At 39.2% G+C, this 23,293-nt stretch overlaps 1 protein-coding gene across 1 annotated transcript; it reads left to right on the top strand.

The window, feature by feature from the left end:
* Positions 1-1,949: 1,949 nt before the first annotated feature.
* NAA30 (N-alpha-acetyltransferase 30, NatC catalytic subunit) lies at positions 1,950-22,810 on the top strand. The gene is made up of 5 exons (XM_044773643.2): positions 1,950-2,085; positions 2,326-3,043; positions 7,654-7,777; positions 9,806-9,861; positions 19,421-22,810. The coding sequence occupies exons 2-5, from the start codon at positions 2,327-2,329 to the stop codon at positions 19,556-19,558; spliced, it is 1,035 nt and encodes a 344-aa protein (XP_044629578.1). The 5' UTR covers positions 1,950-2,085; position 2,326; the 3' UTR covers positions 19,559-22,810.
* Positions 22,811-23,293: the final 483 nt, after the last annotated feature.

Consider the following 23,293-nt stretch of genomic DNA (forward strand, 5'->3'; position numbering starts at 1 on the left):
TAGGGTCTTTTTCCCTTCCCCCTGAACCTAGATGAGGCTTTGTAATGGCCTGAATAAATAGAATGCAGCAGAACTGACAATATATGGCCTAAAGCTAGGTCATAAAAGATGACACGCTTCTGCCTGGCTGTCTTTCTCTCGGGATACTCGCCCTTGGAGCCTAGCCATCATGCTGTGAGGAAGCCCAAACCACTCCATACTAAGAGACCATATGGAGAGGTCTACATAAAATCCAGCCCACACCCTCCAGTCAGCATCGACTACCAACCCGGGAGGGAAAAGTTTTCAGATGATTCCAGCCTACAGCCTTTGAGTCTTCCAGCTGAGGCCCCATGCATTACGGAGCAGAGAAAAATCATCCCTGCTATGCTCTGCCTGAATTCCTGACCCACAGAATCCAGGAGCATAATAAATGGTTGTTTTATACTACGATGTTGTGGTGGTAACTTGCAATGCAGCCATAGCTACTGGAAGAGTACCGATATATCTATTTTAATCTTTTAAACAGTAACATAATTAACAGTAATATTTTATAGTATTTGTGTATCATAAATGCATTTAGTTATTCCTGTATTGATAGATACTTTGGTGGCTTCGAATTATTTTTTCCTATTATAGACAAGGCTGAAATAAGCTTCTATATGTCTATTTGTGTACAAGTGTATTTCTATAAAAACCTATAAATGGGTTTTTATAAAAACCTATAAATGAGTTAATAAATACATGTAAGATACTTAGGACAGTCTGTGCCTGGCACATAGTAACACATTTTATTATTATTTTTATCACTATAGGTTGAACTTCTAGACGGAAGGTGACAGGTTTTACCTTAACATCTTGTACCCTAACAATTGTATCTAACAGCTATGCTACAGCGTATCCCACTTTTTACAGAGTTTAGATTACGGCAAAAAGTTGCAAACATAATCAGTCACAGAATTATATCCCTCAAAATGTCCCTCTGCTGCACACCTGAGCAGCGCTACAACCAGATTTTGAAAAACTTAATTTGCTCTGTGTGCTGGTGAGTTTTGCACTGTCAGCTTCTCTTTTGGAATAGATACACCGAAAAACCATCAGCCGCGGCCCCGAGCGCAAAGGGCGGAGCCCCACGCAGCCGCGCGCCGGCCCTGCCTCCGCACCGCCCAGGCCGCCCGCTCGGCGCACCGGGGGCGGGGGCCAGATGCCTCCTCACCGGCGCTTCCCACCCAGTCCCAATTCCCGTCACCACTCGAGGACTGTGCTTCTTAGTTGCGCTCACTCTCCTCCACCATCTCTCTCCAACTCTTCCCCAGGGGTGCTTGCAGCTGCCCAGCACCTGTTAATCACATTTACCTGCACTCTTCCTGGGCGGGGTGAAGGGGCTAAAGAGGGAGGAAGAGGACCACCTGTCCACCTTCTCCTGCCTCAAAGGGGCAAAAACTAAACTTAATCCACATGGCAAACGACCAGGTTTCAACAGCCATTCCCATATTTTCACAGCTCAAAGCTTTTCACGACCTCTCCTTTTCGATTTTCTCCCTGATTGGCTCCATTTTTAACGGACTCGGGTAACCGCCCCCCGCCCCCGTCAGGGCAGGCAAAAGTTAAACGTCGCACAGCTGAGGAAAAGCGTTTTCAAAGGCTTGGCTGCGGCCGGGTCAGCAGGCCCGACGGGCGGGCGGGCTTCCCGGCAGCCCCGTGGGGCGGCGGGCTTGGAGCACCGGGCCGCCCCGGCCAGCTCGGCGGGCTGAGCGCCCCAGAGCCGACCGGAGCGCGGTGGGAGCGGGCCACCGCAAAGCCCTCCGCAACTTCACAGCCCCGCAGCCCCACCCGTTAGCACGCGGCCGCCCCCAAGCCCGCTGGAGACACCTCCGTCCCCGCCCCTGCTCAGGTCACCTCCCTCCACGCCCCTTTCCCTCGGCCGGCAGCCGGCAGGCAGGGAAGTGTCGTAAAGCCCGGCCCAGGAAACTTTACCCGGGGTAACAGCCGAGGCGCTTTACGGCGACGGCGGCGGAGTGAGAGGCTCAGCGGCGGTGGAGGCGGCGGCGGCGGCGGCTGAGGGGGAAGAGGAGTGGCGGCAGTGGCGGCGGGGACCTGTGCGGGGTGAGGCGCGCGGAGGGGACGAGGAGGGGCCGCGGGTGACAGGGCTGGCGGCAGGGCGCGGGCGGACGGGGACGGTGGCCGGCGGGCGGCGGGGCGGCGCTGGCGAGCGCGGGGCGCGGAACCGGGGGCCGCCGGGGGGCGGTTTCTGCCTTTGTTCCCCCCGCGGCGCCCCGCCGCCCCCGGCGCCGCGCTCGCCGGCCGGCTCTCATGGCCTCCCCTCTCGGTCTGTGTTGCCTCCAGGATGGCGGAGGTACCGCCTGGGCCTAGCAGCCTCCTCCCACCGCCCGCACCGCCGGCCTCGGCGGCGGCCGAGCCCCGCTGCCCCTTCCCGGCGGGGGCCGCCCTCGCCTGCTGCAGCGAGGACGAGGAGGACGACGAGGAGCACGAAGGCGGCGAGGCGGCGGCCCCGCGGCGCCCGTGCCTCCGCTGCCCGGCGCCGCCGCAGGAGCAGCAGCAGCTCAACGGCTTGATCGGCCCCGAACTGCGGCACCTCCGGGCGGCCGCCTCCCTCAAGAGCAAGGTTCTGAGCGCCGCGGAGGCGGCGGCCGCCGGCGGCCCCAGAGCGACTGCCACCCCGGGGCCCGGCGTGCGCTCCGGCGAGAGCCCCCCGCGCTGCCTCCCCGGTCGCGCACGGACTGCGCTGCCCGTCCCGGCCGAGGCGGCGGCGAGCGGCCCCGCGGCGGCCCGCAACGGACTGGCGGGGGGCGCCGAGCGGGAGCAGGACGACGGCGGGCAGGTGCGGCTGCTGGCTGCGTCCCTGGCCGCCGGCTGCAGTTTGAGAAGCCCCTCAGGCCGGGAGGTGGAGCCTGGGGAGGATCGGACGATACGCTATGTCCGATATGAATCCGAGCTGCAAATGCCCGATATCATGAGACTGATCACCAAAGATCTGTCTGAACCCTACTCCATTTATACCTATAGATATTTTATCCACAACTGGCCACAGCTGTGCTTCTTGGTAAGTGGATGGAATGGAAAGAGGGTGAACCCAGCCGAGATCCAGGCCGTGCAGGGCAGGGAGTGTGAGGGCTGAGTGGCAGTGGATGCTTCCTGCATTTCGTAGTACCTTATGCTGTAAAGTGCGTGTTCCCACTCCTAGTTCTTGCGGGAAACTGTTTTGAAGGTAAGCCTCACGATCCGGGTTGACGTGATACTGATGTAAATGCAACAAGCCTGTACGATATCGTGTTGGGGGTCTTGTATCCTGTTTACATTGAGTTATAATCATGTTTAACCGTCTTTAATTACCCTCCCTCATCCTCAAAGCACTTTGCATTCATTTAATTTGAACATGGTTCTGTTCGGATACAGGCCTTATTAATCTCTCAATTACAGACATAATCAGGGAAGAGTGTATGCATAAACATGTTTTGGTGAACGTGATTGTCAGTAGACTTGCCGTGGCCACGTTGGAGAATCAGATCTTACAAACACATGCCGTAATTATGGAGATTGTTTCCTTTTACTTCAACAGGACAATTAACAGTTGTAGCCAGCCTGCTTTCTGGTGCTCCATTGCAGAAGGCGCTACTAACACTTCTGGTGGCTGAGACTCCTGAAACTTGAACAAAATACCCTTTTGTGGAATGTAGGAAACTAAGTGTGAAATTGTTCCTGGTCTTTTTTTTTTTTTTTTTTTGAGAAACTGCTCATGGATATGCCTAAATACTAGTGGTAACACTGGCTTGTGTGAAGCATAATTCACAAAAATTTTTGACTTATGTGCAAGCAGGAAAGACTTGACTACCAAACAAACTGAATGATTTTTTAAAATTTACATACTAGTAGCATTACCAGTAGTTACTTCCCAGTGATATTCATCAATTTCAGTCCGGGTGAAACCTTTCACTTAATAGTGACTACAGGTGTGTGCTTTGCATCGCATCCTCACACGCACGTCGTTTCTACTTTCTACTGAAGAAAGGCAGTATGCTTTTAAGGAGTATTTCATGATATGTGAAGGAAAAGCCACTACCATTTTTTATTGTTTTAGCATTCATTTGGTTGCATTTAGTAATTCCCTGTAAGACATTTTGACAATACTTTAGAAACCTGTCTTTTTGATTTCATAGTTTGGTGGTAATTTGAAAATAGAGCATCAGTATTGTTGATAATGATAGTTATTTTTCTGTTTACTTTGCTAAACTTCTATTTGGTATGTTGGTTTAAACTGTAGGAACTATTTTATATTCTACAAAACTGCTCTTACAGGATTCTAATCATTGTATCAAAACAGAAGTTCTGAGTCATGTCTATGTCAGTGATTTTATAGTACTTATAAATGTCATATCAAATGCCACTGTAATTGCTAAAAGTTTTAGATTGATTTAGTTGTAAGTTAACTCACAAAGCATACAACTGAGTCACAGTTTAAATTGAAATAGTATATACATATATTTCTGTTAATTTCAGAAAATAGTGTGTATATATGATATTTAGTCAGCTTGTGAGTTGTGATTTTACCTAGGCCTCTCACCTTGTCTACCAATTTAGACTCTGCTAAACTTGTTAGTAAACTTTAGTTTTGGTTTTACATAAACTCCTCCAAATTCATCAGCTAATTTGTACTGTAGCCCTTAATGGCCAGTTTACTATTAAATTCGAAATATCTATACACTGAATATGTACAAGTGGTTGACCTGTAAGATTTACTAGTGCAAGTATGAATCTGGAGGTATTGAGCATAAAACAACAGTTAAACAACCAGAGGCCGTTTAGAACTGGGGCCTTTCTATTGGCTTTTTAAAAATTTGAATTTCCCATAAGAACTAATTTAAAAGAAATATAAGTGTGTATGTTTATTTTAAATCACATCGTTTTAGAACTGTAAAGGATCCTAAAGGTAATGTGGCTCAACTTTATTTTTTTTTTAATGAAAAAAAATTAAGGACCAGAGTGACTTAAAATGTTTAAATCTCTAGATATTTAGTGGCAGAGTGGTAAAGTTTGAACCCAGGTCTCCTGGCCTCTCATTATGGAAACAAGAATCTGGAAAATGACATACCCTTGACCCATTCGGCAAAGATCGTTGCGTCACCAGATTATGCTTCGCCAAGGGACACTTGTCCGTACAAATATCAATCTCAAGAGATTAGAAACCTCCAGAATGTTTCTGGTTTCCATGAGTAACCTGTAATAGATCAAATGGAATATGAGGTTGAACCTTAGAAAATTGCCAGTACTTGACCACATTTGACTAACAAAAGTGACGGTTTCTTATGACTCTTCCTAATAATTGTAACAGTACTATACAAATGGGAGGAGCTGTCAGTTACTCTGTACTTAACTAATTTGTCTCTACCTCTTGAGTTCAAGGTATTTTCAGTTGTTGGTGCCTTTTTGAACTTCTTCAACTTACTATTGATGTACTATAGTACTTCCGTTTATTCTAAATTTAACTTTCCTGCTTCCGCTGTTTTTGTATTTGTAGTGTTCTGGAATTTGGGAATCTGTATTTGACACAATTTATATTTTTCAAGTTATATAGATTGACAAGCAGTTGGCTTTGTAGAGTTAAATCTTGATCTTGCCGGGAATTCTTCAGTTCACATCTCTGAAAAAGAACATATTTAATATCATGAGTTACAAATGTATGTGCAGAAGCTTTTATTTGGAAAAATTGACAGGCAGTTTAGTGATTCTTGTAAGTGTATATTCATCAGCAGTTTATTGGGAAAAAATATAGCATTGGCCTTCCTCACTACCAACGTTTTATTTATTAAACAGTATCTTGTATTGGGCTTTTATTTTTAAATGATGGATAGAACTTGATTTTTGCTCCTACAGATCCTTAATTGGGAAGAAATCAGTACGGTCCAAGAGTGAACTAATATAATACTTTGCTTATTACTTTCTTGATCGAAGGACAAAGAAGATTTGTTTGAAATTCCTATCCAATTTGAAAATATTGTCCAGTTGTATTGTGTCTAGTGGTTTTAATTTTTTGGGTGGTTTATTAGCTATGAGGTGTAGTGGTCCTACAGTTTTGTGTCAGATTTATATGGATAGCATTTCCCCTGGCTTATGTGGTCAGGTCAGAAATTTTTTAATGTACCATTTGGTGGTGTACACACACAACACAACCACACACATACATTTGAAGTGAGTTATTTTCAAATCAGAAAAAACTGAATTGTTCAGCCAGGCAACTTTTGTGTATATTTCCGGTCTTAATACAGAAAGAAATTTTCGTTTTGAAAAGAATTTTGAAAGAACCAGATTTATTTGTGAATGGAAATGGAAATAACAGTATTAGATGTTTATTGGCCCCAAATAGTTTTGGATTGTGTGATAAAACAGAAATGAAGTAGTGTGGATTGTTGAATTTAATGTCCCTTCAAAAGGATTTTTCTGGCCTAGTTTAAGTTTGTGTGAAATGGATTAGAATTATCTTGCCTAAAAGATTTCTCCACAGTTAAAGACCTTTTAATCAACTTACAGAATGACGAACTAAAGAAAGTCACAACAAATTCAAGTTAAAGTAGGTAGTAAGTACAAATTGGGTTTTCCTTCTTTTTTAACCCATTCCCCATTTTTGTTGTTGAAATAGTTTCTTCTGAAAAGTTAATTTTATTAAAAGATAATTTGAAGTATTCGTCTTTTTTTAATGAGGACTCTTAACAGCAAACAAATATTTCTGGCTGACTCGTTATTAAACAGTTGGAGCTATTGCCCTATTTATATTTACCAGAATACTAGAACTTTTTGTCAGTGATGGAATTTTTAAAAACATTTTCAGTGACAACACTGGAAATCTTAATGGAAATGGCGGATGATTAGCATTTATTTAACATGTAACATGTAACTCTGGAAAGCTGTACATTTTTATTAAAATAGCTCTGTAAAGTCATATTAAAGCTTTTTGTTTTAATATGAAGTTCTGACTTTGAGTTCTAGATATTCTGTGAGCTTTATGACAATAATTCACATTCTCAGGAGTGTCCTAAAAATGATACCATCATATATCTAGTCTTTGTAGTCCTTCAGTAACAAAACCCCCTTGGATAGGATCTAAGGAATAGCTTAGAAACATTTTTTTTTTTTCCCACCTGAAAAATCTAACTCTACTGTTTAGGTATAAATATTATGTCATATCTGTTTTTCACTAAAACTTTATTATTAAATTTAAGTTTATGGTACTCTGTTGATAAGCAGGTTTCACAAAATTTTATCGTATCCTCATGAATAGACTTTTTCTTAAGAAAAATATTTTCACCCTTCCCAAATCTTAAACACGTAGGTCTTTATTGCAATTAATTATCAGCACCTCTTATTAAGCAGTTGAATGTTTACCTTGTGGAAATCTTGCTTTTTTTCCCCCTAGACTTTGATAATAAGCATGAGAAATTCATGTCTTCAGGAATGTTGAAGACTTTAAAACTAGAACATTTGAAGGATTTGTGGGATTTAGATTTCTGAAACTTCCATGATTGCCCTCTTGCTAGAAGTCTCATTATTATCTCTTCCTCCCTCAAAAATGCTGACCAGTTGTTGGTTGCTGTTTCCCTGGGTAATTGTGCAGGACCTGCTGGCAACGTTGTTCTTCATAACTGTTTGTTTATTTTCAAGGCCATGGTAGGGGAGGAGTGTGTAGGTGCCATCGTTTGCAAGTTGGATATGCACAAAAAGATGTTCCGCAGAGGTTATATAGCCATGTTAGCTGTGGATTCCAAATACAGGAGAAATGGCATTGGTAAGGAAAATATTACGTCACTAAAAGAATGCATGAGTTGTTTTCAGTTTTGTTTTTTGAAACAAAAGACTTAAATATAAATACGTAGAAATGAGCATGAAGCTAAGGAAGAAAATTGTTCTTATTTCAAAGTATTTTCAAAGTGTTTTCAAGATGAATTGTTTTCATTATTAGTTTGTTTGAGAGATTATCTTTCTAACAAGTAGCAGGTGATAGTTTTCACTTCCAAGCATTTTTTTAATCAAATTTAAAATGCTTTCCATTATAGTAAGTATTGCAGTTTTCTTTTTTCCTGAAGATTGGCACCTGAGCTAACAACCGTTGCCAATGTTTTTTTTTCTTCTCCCCAAAGCCCCCCAGCACATAGCCGTATATTCTAGTTGTTAGTGCCTCTGGTTGGTGCGATGTGGGACGCCACCCCAGCATGGCCCAACAAGTGGTGCCATGTCTGCACCCAGGATCCAAACCAGCGAAACGCTGGGCCACCGAAGCGGAGCGCGCGAACCTAACCACTTGGCCGCGGGGCCGGCCCCTACTGCAGTTTTTAGTAGCATTGTTAGGGCAGTTCGTCACAGCCCTCAAGCAGCTGTCTATACTTGGGTTAAGTGGACCTCAATCAAGGCAAAATTATGGAGAAATTGTTACTATTATTTAGTACTAGTCATCAAACATTATTAGCATTTCAGGGAGTACCAGGAGAAAGTAGAATTGTTATTTACTATTCCCAGACTCTTCTCTTTCCTGGGTCTTCCTTTTATTTTCAGTTACTCTTATACTCATGGTTTATAATGGTTATAGAATCATCCGAATGGTTTAAAAGCAAATGTGCAGGCTCCTACCCCTAAGAATCTTGTTTGTCCTGTTAGAAGTAGGGCTGAAGCTTCCCCAGGTGACTGTAATGTAAGCCTGGTTAAAAACCACTATGCCAGTGTCTAGGACCTCCTGGCGATTTGTTCAAGATGGAGGATCAGGTAGGCAATCACTTGTCTGAGCATGTCAAATTCTGGGATGTACTGAAGCTAAGGAACTACTCATGAAAGATTTGATGCCTGTACCAGGATTTAATTACTAGCAGTTTTGTTTTTTTTTAACTTTGTTCTTGTCCAATTTAAGACTGTTTGATACAATCTGAGATGTCATAAGAAATCATTATGGATAGGTTTATTTAATACATTAGGTTTAACCAACTTTTCTTAGAGTGTTATAGTTTACCACTGAGATTTTTAATGAATCGGGCTTGTTATATAAGCCAAGTTTGAGTCTGTGGATTAAAAAGAGCTGATAAGGACTTAGGGCAAGTGATAGGCAGTTGTCTGGCTAGTTTAGAGGGCAGAAACCAGTGGCTTGAGGGTTGCATCCTGGCCCTCAGGCGTACGTTGACCCATGTAATTCGTGCTTGGTTGTGTTCATAGTTTGAAAATTAAGAGATTTCTTACAAAAACTTGGATTCTTTCTTCTCTTCAAATCAGATTTGACAGTTGTTTTCCCTTTGATATACCAAATATGTCTGACCCTAAACTAGGATACGTTTTTCTAGACATTTACAGACACACCACTGACATCATTTGGGAGTGCCAGACTTTCGTGTGCCCAAGCTCACTATAGGGTTTGTAGGAACCCACCCAGTAGCTTGAGCCCACTCTGGGTCACAGCAGTTCTGGTGTGATCTTTGGCAAGATTGGCTCAAGAGTCACGCAGTGAGTGCTGGCCAGCTCAAGGAATTCCTGGGTTGCTCAGACCATACCATAGCTTGCCTTGTTCTGGAGCAAATAATTGCACCTGAGGAAAAGGGATATGTCAGGAGGTAGGTCCTTCAAGAGGAAACTTATATTGCTATGTGTCGGTTCTGTTGGCCTCTCAGTTATAATCTAAATTTTTTCTCATTTAATTTGAGATAATTTGTGTGTCTGCATTCAAGGTAGAACCCAGCATTTGACATTTCTATGCTTGTTATGAATATCATAATTTAGGTATTTTTAAGAAACTAATCACATTTTTCCTTCATTAATACTCAGTTCTATATTCTAGGTACTAACTTGGTTAAGAAAGCTATCTATGCCATGGTTGAAGGAGACTGTGATGAGGTAAGTTTTTCTAAATGTTTGAGACCTTTTATCCTGAGTAGTTTCCTGGGTATTTTTATAAATATCCCGTAATAAATTGTACTGCATATTTCATTGAAGACCATTTTTATACAAATGCAGGTTGTAGTGAAAATTATATGCCATTTAAAAACACCTGAATTTTGACGCAGAACAAGTTTTAAGATGATAATGGAAGCTAAAATTTGTTCTGTGACAAAATGTAAAGGTGAATTCTTAGACATTTTCAGTAAATTGGTATTCAGAGGATTTGTTATCAGTTAAGTCATTTAAGGTAGCTCTTATTACAAACCTTATTGTAATTTACTTGCATATTAGCCTTAGTTTCTCTCTAAATAACTTTTTTTTTTTTTTTTTTTTTTACTATGGGCCAACTGTCAGCCCAGATGAAGGACATTTCACACTTGAAAAAAATCTCTCAGCATTAAATAATGATAAGGCTTGGGGGAAAGAAGACGACGACTTTTTATATGTAGAGCTATCTGTAGATTTACCTAACAGCAGCTTCTCTTTTTAGCTTTTTTGTAAGGCCTGACGGGCAGGTATAATTTCTTCGTATCCTGCAGCACTGTTTTACACATGATAGGTGCTCAATAAACAGGGGTGATGGTTGAGATTGTTAAGATTTACTACTGTGTACTGTGGAAGGGAATAATTATGAACCAGGGAAGTATAGATTTCTTTAATATAGCCGTGGGACTAAGGAGGAGCAAAGTTGTGCTAGTAATTTTGTGAGCAGTATGAGTGACAGTTGTCTTCATTAAGTTGGAGGGCAAATGTGCCTTAGAGAGTTCTCAAAATAAGTGAAATTAGGTAATTTTTTCCTCAGCAGATTGATAACAATAAGTAACTTGGTTACTTTTTTCAAAAGTCGGGTTTTTTGGTACACAATTTATACACTATCATTAACCATCGTGTATGTGTGTATTTTGGGATACAAAAGTCCCTTCTTCCGTGTCCTCACGCTCTTCAACTCTTCATCCTTCTTTCCGCTTATAGCTACTATTAATCTTTCGATATGCATCCTCCCATTTTCTAAGCACACCTGTGTGCAAATGTGTAATTTTTTTTATACAAATGAAGTCATAATTATTATTCTGCAATAATTATTCTTGCCATTTAACTATCTCATGAACACATTTCCATGTTGGAATACAGAGATTTACTGCAGAGTATTCTGATGTTCCATGTTCATGTTATTTGTCTTCTGACAGATCATACTAAATGGTGGTTGTATGAGAAGGCCTACAGACATACTGGGCAGCACAGAGAAGTCAGCCTGGGATTTAAGGATATTTAATTTTACTCCAAATAAAATAATTCACACATGGTGAGGGATGTCATATTGTTCACAGCTTGTAGTATCAAAAAGTAAAAGGTGCAATGACCCTGATCATTTACATGGCTGATAACTAAAATTTGTAGAATAGAATTGTACTGCATGCGTTCGTGAGTTTAAGTCTTTATGTTTGGTCCATACCCACATTGGCTTAGTCAGCTAATCAAGAGGGAAGTCAGGCTTCGCAAAAGTTGCTTGACAGTTTAGGGAAATCTTTGGGATGGTAAGACCATGTTTTGATCCTCTTCTGCTAGTGAGTAGGGTGGTTCCCAGTGAACAGGGGTGTTAAGAGCAGGGAGTGTCATGTTTCTTAGGGTTAAGCCTTTTCTGAGTTACTGTAGTTGCTACCTAGGAGACAGGCTGTGTGCTTTACCTTAACTGGTCAAATGTTTAAATAGTGTTGGTTTTTCTTTGAAAGTTCTGAGGGATGATATGGAGATCTTGGTTATATTGTTTTAGTCTCAAATTAGTGATACATTTTATGGTAGAAATGCTTTTTTCATTGTGGGCCTAAAAATCTAATTCTGATTCATTTTTCTTAATTTTGAAGCAGTGAATGTTACTAAATCTTAGGCTGAAATGGGGGTAGTTCCATGAACTTATTCCTGTTGTACAGTTTTAAATGGATAGTTTTTGCAATTTGGATAGCTCTGCCTCTGGATTAGAGAACTCTTCCGTGGTTTAAGTTATCTGTGTCCCACATTGTTCAGATAAAGGATTTGCTGTATGAAGAGACAGAGAACTCTTGTTTTTTTCATAAGGCTTTCACTCTCCCTTTCATTGAGTTCTAAACCATATAAGCAACAAACTCTTCTATTCCCTTTTCCCTTCTAATTTTTGATAGTAGTGTGTTTGTTGGTTCCACTTCCTTATATTACTGTTTCATCCCATTTAGTTTGGTTTCTTCCCCCCCGCCCCCCCCCCCCACCAACTCAGTGTAACTGCTTTCTCACTGATGTATTTGCTAGACTTGGTAGCCTCTTGGTCCTCCTCTGCTTACTAAAATACTTCTCAGTCTTTAAGACTCAATTCAAATATCACCAACTCCTTTAAGTTTTCCTTAACCCTTCTGGACAGAAGCAGTCGCACCTTCTGTGGTTTTCTTGACTTCCCTTTTTGTAATACTTTGCTTAAATTTGCTTCTTCAGAGTCTGTGCCTTAGCTATTAAGGAGAGCAGAGATGCCTTTTCCTGTTTAACTGCTGTATTGTTAGTACTTAGTGTGGCATTTGTGATAGAGTACATGATTCATAAATACTTGTTGAATGATTAGTTCTATGCTTCCAACATCTTATCTGTATTTCTCCTCCTTTTTTTTTAAAGATTGACACCTGAGCTAACAACTGTTGCCATCTTCTTTTTTTTTTCCTGCTTTTTCTCCCCAAGTCCCCCCAAATATATAGTTGTATATTTTTTTAGTTGTGGGTCCCTCTGGTTGTGGCATGTGGGATGTCACCTGAGCATGACCTCATGAGTGGTGCCATGTCAGTGCCCAGGATCCGAACTGGGAAACCCTGCGCCGCCAAAGCAGAGCGCATGGGCGTAACCACTTGGCCATGGGGCCGGCCTCTCCTTCTTTTTCTTTTTTAAAGCACTTTGGAATTTTTTAACTTTGTTAGCTTGTCTTTCTCTCAGATCTATAAGCTTTCTAGGAATAGCAATTGTCTTAGTTATTTTTGTACATAGTAAGATGAAAAAAAAGTATCTGCAGGGTTAACTAAGTTGTTAAAATACCTTTTGGTAAAAACAAAATTGTATGTAAAAACAGTCTTGTATAAAATTCATTGTTTTGAGGAAAACTTTGAAATTATAATTCTCTAAGAATACAATGACCAATTATAAAACAGTTAATGTTATTTTACTTTCATTAAGTTAAGCCAACCTTCCTTTCTTTTAAAGTGTTAAATTTTGGCAAATTGTCAGAAAGACATTTGAGAAGGGTTTTAAATTACATTTTCTACTATTTTGGTTGTGTTGCTTTTTTTATAAAGGAAAAAATTTTAAATCTATGAACGTATTAACAGAGAAGCATTTGGAAATCTGTGTGAAGCCTTACCATGTACATCCGGTCTATTTTTACTTTCTTTTTTGTTTGCAGAATTTAGCTGTGACCTTGAGTCATGTTTATATTGCTCTTGGTTGGCACTTGTCATTTTAAGATAAATTCAGAGTAAATTAAACCAAAGTTAGTAATCACAGAGTCGAAATGTAGATTATGTTTTTGCCCATATAATAATGATGTACTCTCCTGGTCTAATAGATATTTTTATTTTGCCTTACTATGACTTTCTTAACTTTTTATATCAGAATTAGACTTGTTAAAACAGCGTAGCTCAAGATCTTTTTCCTTTTCTATATTTTTGAAGCTGACTAAAAAGTTACAGCCTCAAAAAAACAAAACAAGTGGGTTCATTGCTTCATGAATAAGAAATGCGTTACCCATATTGCTGATCTGGCTTGAATTTGGTTATGCCCCCGCATGCTCTGGCTGCCAAACTGTGTAGTGGCTACCAGGACGAGCAGCTTGGGTTCTTGTTTTACATTAGAAATGGTAAGAAAAATACATACAAATAGCATGAATAAGTTTTCTAAAATGTAATTTTTAAAGTAGGATTTGTGTACCTAAAATAATGAACCCACATGGTGACCATTTACTTTTATTGTGCTTTCTTCTGAAATAAATTAGAAGGGGACAGGTGATTGATTAGCTTGATGAACAGTGCTTTACTGTTTAAGCTGTAGATGTTCTTGAAATCTTCATCTCTGGAAATTTAAATTTCAAAGGTTTTTTTTTTTTTTAGATTTAAGGTATGATTACCATGATAGTAACTCTCAAAACTAATACTCAAAACTAACTCACATATGATGAAAATACACTGGAATCAAAATTTCTTAATGGAATTTGTGTGTAGTATGTGACCTTAACACATTTTTAGTTGACCAGCATCTTTCTACTTCCTCCTTCCCTCAACCCCTGGCAACCACAGTTCTACTCTCTGCTTCTCTAAGTTTGACTGTTTTAGTTTCCACATATCAGTGAGATCATGCAGTGTTTGTCTATGTCTGATGTATTTCACTTAGTGTAACGTCCTCCAGGTTCATCCATGTGTTGTAACAATGGCAGGATTTCTTTTTTTAAGGGTGAAAAATATCCCGTCATGTATATATGCCGCTTTTTCTTTATCCATTCATTTGTTGATGGACAATTAAGTTGCTTTCATATCTTGACTATTGTAATAATGCTGCAGTGAACATGGGAGTGCAGATATCGCTTTGAGATCCTGATTTCAGTTCCTTTGGATGTATACCCAGAAGTGGGATTGCTGGATCATATGATATTTCTATTTTTAATTTTTTGAGGAACCTCCGTACTGTTTTCCATAGCAGCTGTACCAATTTACATTCCCACCAACAGTGGCCTAGTTTATTTAGATAACCGGTGATAAGCTTGTTAACATGTTAACAAAGTAACATACAATTTATCATGATGTACAAGATGACTTTTAAGCTTTTTGTGTTTAATAATTTATGTTTAACATTTTTAGTTTCACTGGAAACATATTTTGGCTGTGAGACACAGGTGCAACAATAAGAACACAGTAAAATAAAGTTATTTAGGACCTGGGCCCGTGGCCCGGTGGTTAAGTTTGCGTGCTCCACTGCGGCAGCCCAGGTTTTCGCTGGTTCAGATCCTGGGCGCGGACATGGCACCACTCATCAAGCCACGTTGAGGTGGCGTCTCGCATGCCACAGCTGGAAGGACCCACAACTAAGATATACAATTATGTACAGAGGGGATTTGGGGAGATAAAGCAGGAAAAAAAAGTTATTTAAGCTGTAAGAGTATTTGGTTGAGTAGTTTGGCTTAATTAAAGAACTGGATATGAGAAGCCTGGGTTCTAGATCCATCTTCTGTCACTTAGTATAGTAGTGTGATTGTAGGCAAGTCATTTAACTTTTTAGAGTCTATCTCTTTGTCTCTGCAATATCATGGTAATTTGATCTTAAAGGGATGTTATAAAGAGCAATAAAATTGTCATTCCGCAGTATCAGTGTACAGCCTGTGAGGTGTCAGATAATGAACTAGTGCTTGGGTTCTAGCAGTGAACAAGCCTGCCCTCCCTCCAGGATCTTCCAGCCTCCAATATTAAAAAAGGCTTTCTAAACAGTGATGGTTTGGCTTATCCTGACAATGGTTTGTTGCTAAGAGAATCCGTGGAACTTCAGTGTAATCCTTTTTTTTCTGTTAAGCAGAATTCAACTTTGCCAAGTTTCTTCAGGACCAAAATAACCTCATTATCCTTTGGCTTCCTATGTAATACTCCCATGATGTGGATTAAAAGAATAGTTTTACAGTGAATTTCCAGTATAAACCCAGATTCTCTTTTAATATATCTTTAAGAATTTAAATAATTATGTATTAAAAAGTAGTTACTTTTTTCTGGCATTTTCTGTTGTGTCAATATGAATACATGATCTCTTTGTTTGGAAAATGTGAGTGTGCCAAGAAAATCTTTTTATTTTAACCAAGATTATCCCTTTGTGTAATTTTTTTCTATGTAATTGGGCTTTATTTTATTAATCTGTTAGGGTGCCAACAAACCTGAATCCAACTCTTTACCAGACCGCAAGTGTGTATTTATGTAGCCATAGTTCTCCTCAGATGTGTTTTGAATATTTTAGATTGCCAAATATTAATGAACGTGGACTTAGATTGCCTTTATCATGTTGTAAGTAGGATAGGTCTCTCATTTGCTGTCTTGTTTTACTCTGGGAAACGACTGGGGAGGTAAAGAAGAATGGATACTATTAAGTTCTGGTTCAGATTTGGAGTCTGGTTTGTCCTTTTTTTTTTTTTTTTTTGAGGAAGATTAGCCCTGAGCTAACTACTGCCAGTCCTCCTCTTTTTGCTGAGGAAGCCTGGCCCTGAGCTAACATCCGTGCCCATCTTCCTCTACTTTATATGTGGGACGCCTACCACAGCATGGCATGCCAAACAGTGCCATGTCCGCACCCGGGATCCGAACTGGCGAACCCCGGGCTGCTGAGAAGCGGAGCGTGGGAACTTAACCGCTGTGCCACCGGGCCGGCCCCTGGTTTGTCCTTCATCTACTGGTGGCCTTCAGTTTCATTCCTTGGTAGACTGGAGATAATCATATCTATTTCATAGGGTTACTGTGAAAGTAACATAATGACAAATGCATGTAAAATGTACATATTATTTAGTAAGCCTCCAGTAAATATTAGCTATTTCCTTAAACCATCACCTTTTCATTTCTATGAAATCAGTTTCAAGTTTTGAGTTGTTGCATCTTTATTGCTTCTTATATGAATTGTTTTAATTTAACCTTTTAGCTGTAATTAGGTGCTGGCCTAAAACAGAATTCTAGGAAGTACCCAAGAGAATTGTTCAAAACTGAAATCTTGTAGTCACCAGACTGGGTGTTCCAGACTGGAGGACGGCATACATTACTAAAATTTAAATTCCACTTTTTTAAGAGCAAAGAGAAATTGTTGACTTTTTATTCTTATCTTAAACCAATTTGTTTGCTGTCTAACTTTTATTTAAGGCCTTCCTAGGAATATTTTCCTTTGTTCCTGAACTATTATTTACTTGTTTTTAGATCTTTTAAAAGTTTGGATTTAGCGTGTGATTTGGTTTTGTGAGTTAATTGCATAGATAGTTGCCTTAAAGTGATGCTTTCTCTTTAAGTACTTTGGTCATTTAAAAGCTTGAAAATTCTTTTGTTTAATATTTATGTAATGTATGTAATATAATAAAAAGTGCTTAGGATGTATATAATTAACAAATATGTAAGAGCCTTCTGTGTGTCAGGTAGTGTGTTAGGTGTAGAGGAAAGAGCTGTGAAGGAGATACCCATCGATCCTTGCCTTTATTGAACTCACCAGCTAGGAGAGATGACAAACTCATCAAATATTGTATGAGAGTATAGGTGAATGAGGAGCAGTGTAGAGTGCTGCAGGGTAGTATGAAAGGAAAGGGACACTCCACCCAGTCTGGAAGTGACAAGCTAAGGCCAAAAGCAGGGAGGATAGGGAGAGCATTCTTCCAGGCACAGAAAGCAACTTATGAAAGGTCTAAGGTGGGAAAGATTATGGTGGGTTCCAGAAACTGAAAGCTTAGTGTTGATCATGGAAAGCAAAGGGGGAGACTGAAAGTCAAGTTGGCAAGTTAGGTAGAGGCCATATCTTGAAGGGTGTTTTGGGTCTCTTTAGATTATCTTTAGATTGTGGACTTTATCTTGTGGGAAAAAGAGAGTCAATAAATGGTTTTAAGTAGGGAATTAATAACATAGAGAATGGGAACTTTTGAGTTAGGAGCTGCTTGTAATTACAATGAAAGTTGATGGCAGCTTGGACTAGAGTGATATCAATGGGGATAGAAAGAAGAGGATCCATTTGAGAGAGATTTAAGAGAAAGTATTGAAATACTCAGTGCTTGGATGTATGTAGGTGGGGTGGAGAGGAAAGAGGTTCAAAGATGACTTCTAGGTTTCAAGTTGGAGACATTGGTGGGATGGAGGTCTTGTTACTGTTATATGGAGTTATAGAGGAAGAGTTGATCCTGAGCTCAATTTTGGATACCGTGAGTTGAGGTATAGTCTTTGTTATTTACATCTGTTGCTTGAATTCTTGTCAGGTTGTTTGATAGCTTGAGAGAGAACAGGAAGAGACTCAGACTTCACTGGGACCTTTGTTTGATTATGCTTTGCCCTTTTGTCTCCCACTCCAAACATCTAAGGGCTATGACATCCCAATAGTAACTGTGGCTCACTGTGTTGATAATTCTCAATAAGGGAGGTTGAGAAGAAGGGCAAATAGAGCTATATATGTAAAAGTTGGAGGATGGCATAAAGGATGTTTTGGTAGAGGAAGGTAGAAATTAAGAAAATCAGTTTTCAAAAGTATCATTTCTTCATTGTCAGGACCATTGGTTCAGTAATATTAAAAAACACCCGGATAGTAGTTAACACTTTATGTGTTCCTCTGTTAAGTGTTGATATCGATAATGTCTAGAGAGAGGTTCTCAGAATGCAGTCTGCCAACCAGTAGCGTCAGCATCACCGGGCATTTTAAAAATGCAGATTCTTGGGCCCCACCCAAACTACTCAAATTTTGGGGGTGGGGCTCAGCAATGTATTTTAACAAGTCCTCCAGGTACACTCCAGTTTGGGTGCCTTTGGTCTAGGTTTGGCTAACTTTCTCTGCAAAGGGCCAGATAGTAAATATTTCAGGCTTTGTGGACCATAGGTCTCTGCTGCAACCTCTCAAGTTGGCTTTTGTATTGAGAAAGCAGCTGTAGATACCATGTAAGCAAATAAGTATGGCTGTGTTTCAATAAAACTTTATTTACGGGGCCGGCCCCGTGGCCGAGTGGTTAAGTTCGTGTGTTCTGCTTCGGCGGCCCAGGGTTTCGCCGGTTCGGATCCTGGGTGCAGACATGGCACAGCTATCAGGCCATGCTGAGGCAGCCTCCCACATAGCACAACCCCTCAGAGGCACTCACAACTAGAATCTGCAACTATGTACTGGGGGAGGGCCTTTGGGGAGAAGAATAAAAAGAAAAAAAAAAAGATTGGCAACAGTTGTTAGCTCAGGTGCCAATCTTTTAAAAAAAAATAAATAAAACGTTATTTACGAAAACAGACAGTAGGCACTTTTGGCCAAAGGGCTGTAGTTTGCAGGCTCTGGTCTAGACTCGAGACAAATATGGTAGTTGTTGCCAGGGTAAATGATGTCAAATTAATGAAAATATAGGAGTTGGAGGTCGGTCTGAGTAGTTTTAAGTACTGGTTTGTTTTCTTTGGTTGTTGATTTTTTTTTCCTTCATCTTTTTATCACACTACTTTTCTCCACAAGGAAATAATTCATCTTTATTTTAGTGTAAAACATATTCTCATTGCTAAAAATTCCAAACATCACAAAAATCAGAACAGAAAATGTCCCCAGTGTTCCCACCCCCTCTTGCCCCAAGAGATAATTACTATTAAAATTTTGGTGACTGTTTTTCTGGGTTCTTTCTGTACATCATTAATTTATTGTTTCCAGCATCAATTTTAAAACAATTAAATCTGACATTTTTCTTAAGTATTTGATCTAATTGTTTATTTTGTAAGTGATTTGTCAAATTTTATTTGCAAATATATACAGTTGTAACTTAGTTTTCTCTTATTTTTTGCAGGTTGTTTTGGAAACAGAAATAACCAATAAGTCTGCTTTGAAACTTTATGAAAATCTTGGTTTTGTTCGAGATAAGAGGCTGTTCAGATACTATTTAAATGGAGTTGATGCACTGCGACTTAAATTGTGGCTGCGTTGAGAAACTGACATCGAGGAACAACTGTCCAACCACGCAGAATTGACCTTTGCATGCAATGCAATTTGTACAGAATTGCTTTGCAGGTGGATTTAGTAATTTCCATGCAGCTCTTATCTGTCGGTGTCTCATTGAGTGTCGCACAATATTTGTTGCACTTTGGCATGGCGCATTTGTTCTGAATTAAAAGAGATTGTTTTAAACTTAGAGAGTTCTTTTGGTACCAACAAAATGTGCCAGTTGATAGCCAAGATTTGTTTATTTGCAAAGTCTGCTGACAATGTTATTTACACAGTGATTGTTTTATCACAGAACCAGTAAGTGGAACATGATTTTTGTTCCTTAAAAAAGCCAACGTAGATTGTAAAATTCTCTGAGTATACTAACATTACACATGAAACCTGCCATAGTTTTCTGAAGGGGATGGGAGAAAGCTTCAATTTTAGGTTTTATTTTTCCAATATTAAATTTTCCATTCTTGAATATTGGTACCTCAGTGATTAGTGAATGAATAAAATGTTATGTAGGGTCGGGTGTGTCTTACAGTGAGTAAAGATAATTAAATCGCGTCTGCCAGTGCCTGTGTAGATAAGTATATTTGTCTTCATCTCTAGTTTTTGAATGCATGCTATCTTTTCCTTTTCTTTAAGGCCTTTGCAAGCAAACTTTTTTGTTTTTATTTAAATTCTAAATTTGATAATAAATTATTTCAGATTTTTATAATTTGGATACTTTTTCCAGGTGAGTGGCAGAGTGGTTTACTTTAGAAGTCCCTTCTTTCCTTACAGTAAGAAGTTGAATCTACTTGGAAAATCTGAGAAATGGCTCAAAAGGGATGAGAAAAGTTAATGGAGCCGGGAATTGCTGGGTTTTGGATGCACTTTTTTTTTTTGTGAGGGAATTTTTGGAAAAGGATAGAAAATTAATGTAAATTGGTATGATTTTATTTAATCAATTATTGCTAAGCTGTGAAGAACAGCTTTTACAAAGTAGTTGGACCTCTTTTCCCAGGTGATTTGGATTCACGTTGCTTCCGTTTCTTAAAAGTGTTTCACTTTTCGTTCTTGGTCTTGGAAATAAATTTCAAGGTTTATTGTATCTGTTTTAAACTGATTTTATTTTCTTTTCACTTATTTGAGCAAATTCTTGGGGGAGCTTTGCTTTGTTCCCAGAAAAGCAAAAGGGAGAAATGGAAATTTTTTTTGGAATGAGTTCTATGGGTTTTCTTAATTGCCGTCACTGTGTTCCTTAGTTACATTGTCTTTTGGCCAATCTGTGCAGTGTAATAAAATTTAAAGTTAATTGCTTTCAATTGAGTCAGGAAAACTGTGATGGATAATTTATGTAACTGGAAAACCTAGGTACCCATAAAAAAAAAAATTCATTCTCTGTGAAAAATGTTTTGTAGGAATCTGTTGTTTTTTCTTGAATTTGGATATGCTTTACTTCTGCTTCTAGGATTTGGTTTGAATTTTATTTTATGGCTATAATTACTGTATTTTAAAAAACCCTACCTCCATTAACAGTTGGTAAAAGCCCCCTTTCAGGAAAGTTTGTTGCCTTTTTTTTTTTTTTTTAAAGGAAAGCTGCTCCTTGCTCAGTGTAGTGTCTTGAAAGTGAACATGGTAACAAGTACCTTTAAAATAAAGATACACAGACTTGGTGAAAATAAAATCTTCCTGCTGGTGGGATCATTTATATTTATAGTTTCTTATTTTTAAAGAAAACTTTTTCTTTTCATTTTATATCGCTCTTGAAAGTTTAATGGGCAGAATACTGGTTACATTAAAAATATGATGACCACACAATATTCAGTGTATTTTTAGTTAAACTTCATTTGGGCTCTAGCATTTAGAGGAATGCCAATCAGTGATGCTTTAGTTATTTTTAATATGGAGGGAACTGAACTAAATAAAACAATTCAGTATTCATGTTATCAAATTTTATTTCACCACTTTATATTTGACTTGCTGGTTCCTAGGTAATGATTGTTATAAACATGCATTTGCTTGACTCACTAATGGGAACAGTTCTAAAGTAGATACATGCTAGATTTGCAGTTCAACCATTATGTTTTTGGCAGGTTGTCAATGAAACCATCTCTACTGACCTTTTCCCCCAGAATTGACCAAGTTTTGCTGAATCTGGGTGTTTGTAAACATGACCTTAACCATGTGACTAAAAAGTCAAATGGTCACTGTATTGTTCAACTGGAGTGTGTTGAGTATCAGTGTCTACCTTATGTCTTTAATTGGGTATGCAAAATTTTAATCTCTAGCTTGATAAGCCAGCACCAAAATTGTCTCCATTCCAGTTGAAGGAACATCAAACATTATTTTTTGATATTGGGCTTTCATTTTTCTTATATAATCTTAAAACAATTCCATTTAAAATTGATAGAGTAAGTTCACTTGGCTAAAACTGAGCAAAATTGGTGCAACTTTCTTTTAATGGGGTGCTGTCTCTTTAAGACTGACTGTACTATCCACTGACACTGGTTTGGCAGTTGGTACTGCTGAACATTTTTATACATGCTACCATGAAGCTATATATGTTAGTATTGAAGAAGCTAACGGGTATACTACCATTTTGATGTGTGGGCTAATTATATTTCCCTTATGTTAGGATGAAACTGCTCTAGAGAAGTCCACAGGTCAAAAATCAGACAGTAGTTTCCAAAGTTGAAGCCAGCAAAATAAAAAAAGAAAAAAAATTACTATTAAGAAATTGGTTTTAATATTTTCTGCCTCTTCCCCAAATTACCCTCCCCACTTGCTCGACAAATCTATGTAAAGGAATTTGTTTGTCACATGTTTTAACTATCTTGCCCTGTGTTATAGTATTGGCTGACATGTGTAAGACTGGATGTGTATATTTATTATGGTGTCTAGAAATCATGAAGTTCATCACTTTCCAGGAGCATAGATAAAAGCAAATCGGTAGCACATCAGAGTTACTTTTCAGTGCACCATGACATCACTAATGAGTGCTATAATGTTACAGGGCTTTCAGGTTTGTAAAAACATAACCATAAATTATATTGACGTCAGATATGAGTTGAGTATCTATAAGATATCACATGTATCTCAAAATTTTGGACTGCTGTTTGATGACTGGATATTGCTGCATAATTTTCTTCTATTGTCCCGTATCCTTTTGGAGAGAGAGATTTAATGGGATTTGAAATGTGCAAGCTGTCTGAATAAGATGCAGTCAAATAAAGTATGGTTAAGTTGTGTTTGCATTTTTCTTTTAGATACAGCTGTGTGCATTTTATGATTGAGTTGTTTTACCTACTAAGAAAAAAACCCAAGCAATCTATTTTGTTCCCCACTTTCTGCCTCATCCAAGACTTATTTGGAAGAAGTGATCTGTATGCAATTGTTCTCTCTCTACTTTGTGTTCTGACAAATTTGAAAATAACAGCATGAACTTGATTTCCCTAAAAGTATTCAAAGTTAGTCAACTCGTGTCAGATATCAATACAAAGGAGAGCATTTTTGCATACATTAAACCAAAACTTGTGGGGGGTTTTTGTCCTTGTTCCATAGCAATTAATTTCCAAGGCAGTTTTTAAAATTTACTATGTTTTTGTTTGTACTTAAGTAATGCTTTTTTTCCCCTTGCTAACACACCAGAGCAATATCTAAAGGGCTTTTTGCCCTGTTCTTGTGAGAAGCTTTAAATGGTAGTTAGGGATGCTTTTGTATTTAAAGGTTTATGGATGCCAGTGGAAGG

The sequence above is a fragment of the Equus asinus genome, chromosome 7 (assembly GCF_041296235.1).
Source record: "Equus asinus isolate D_3611 breed Donkey chromosome 7, EquAss-T2T_v2, whole genome shotgun sequence".
Classification (NCBI taxonomy): Eukaryota; Metazoa; Chordata; class Mammalia; order Perissodactyla; family Equidae; genus Equus; species Equus asinus.

Bases quoted from the DNA above. Each gene is read 5' to 3' on its own strand.
- NAA30 (XM_044773643.2), top strand. From the start codon at position 2,327: ATGGCGGAGGTACCGCCTGGGCCTAGCAGCCTCCTCCCACCGCCCGCA. The intron at 3,044-7,653 runs GTAAGTGGATGG...TTTATTTTCAAG, and splicing joins GGCCACAGCTGTGCTTCTTG to GCCATGGTAGGGGAGGAGTG. The intron at 7,778-9,805 runs GTAAGGAAAATA...TCTATATTCTAG, and splicing joins ATACAGGAGAAATGGCATTG to GTACTAACTTGGTTAAGAAA.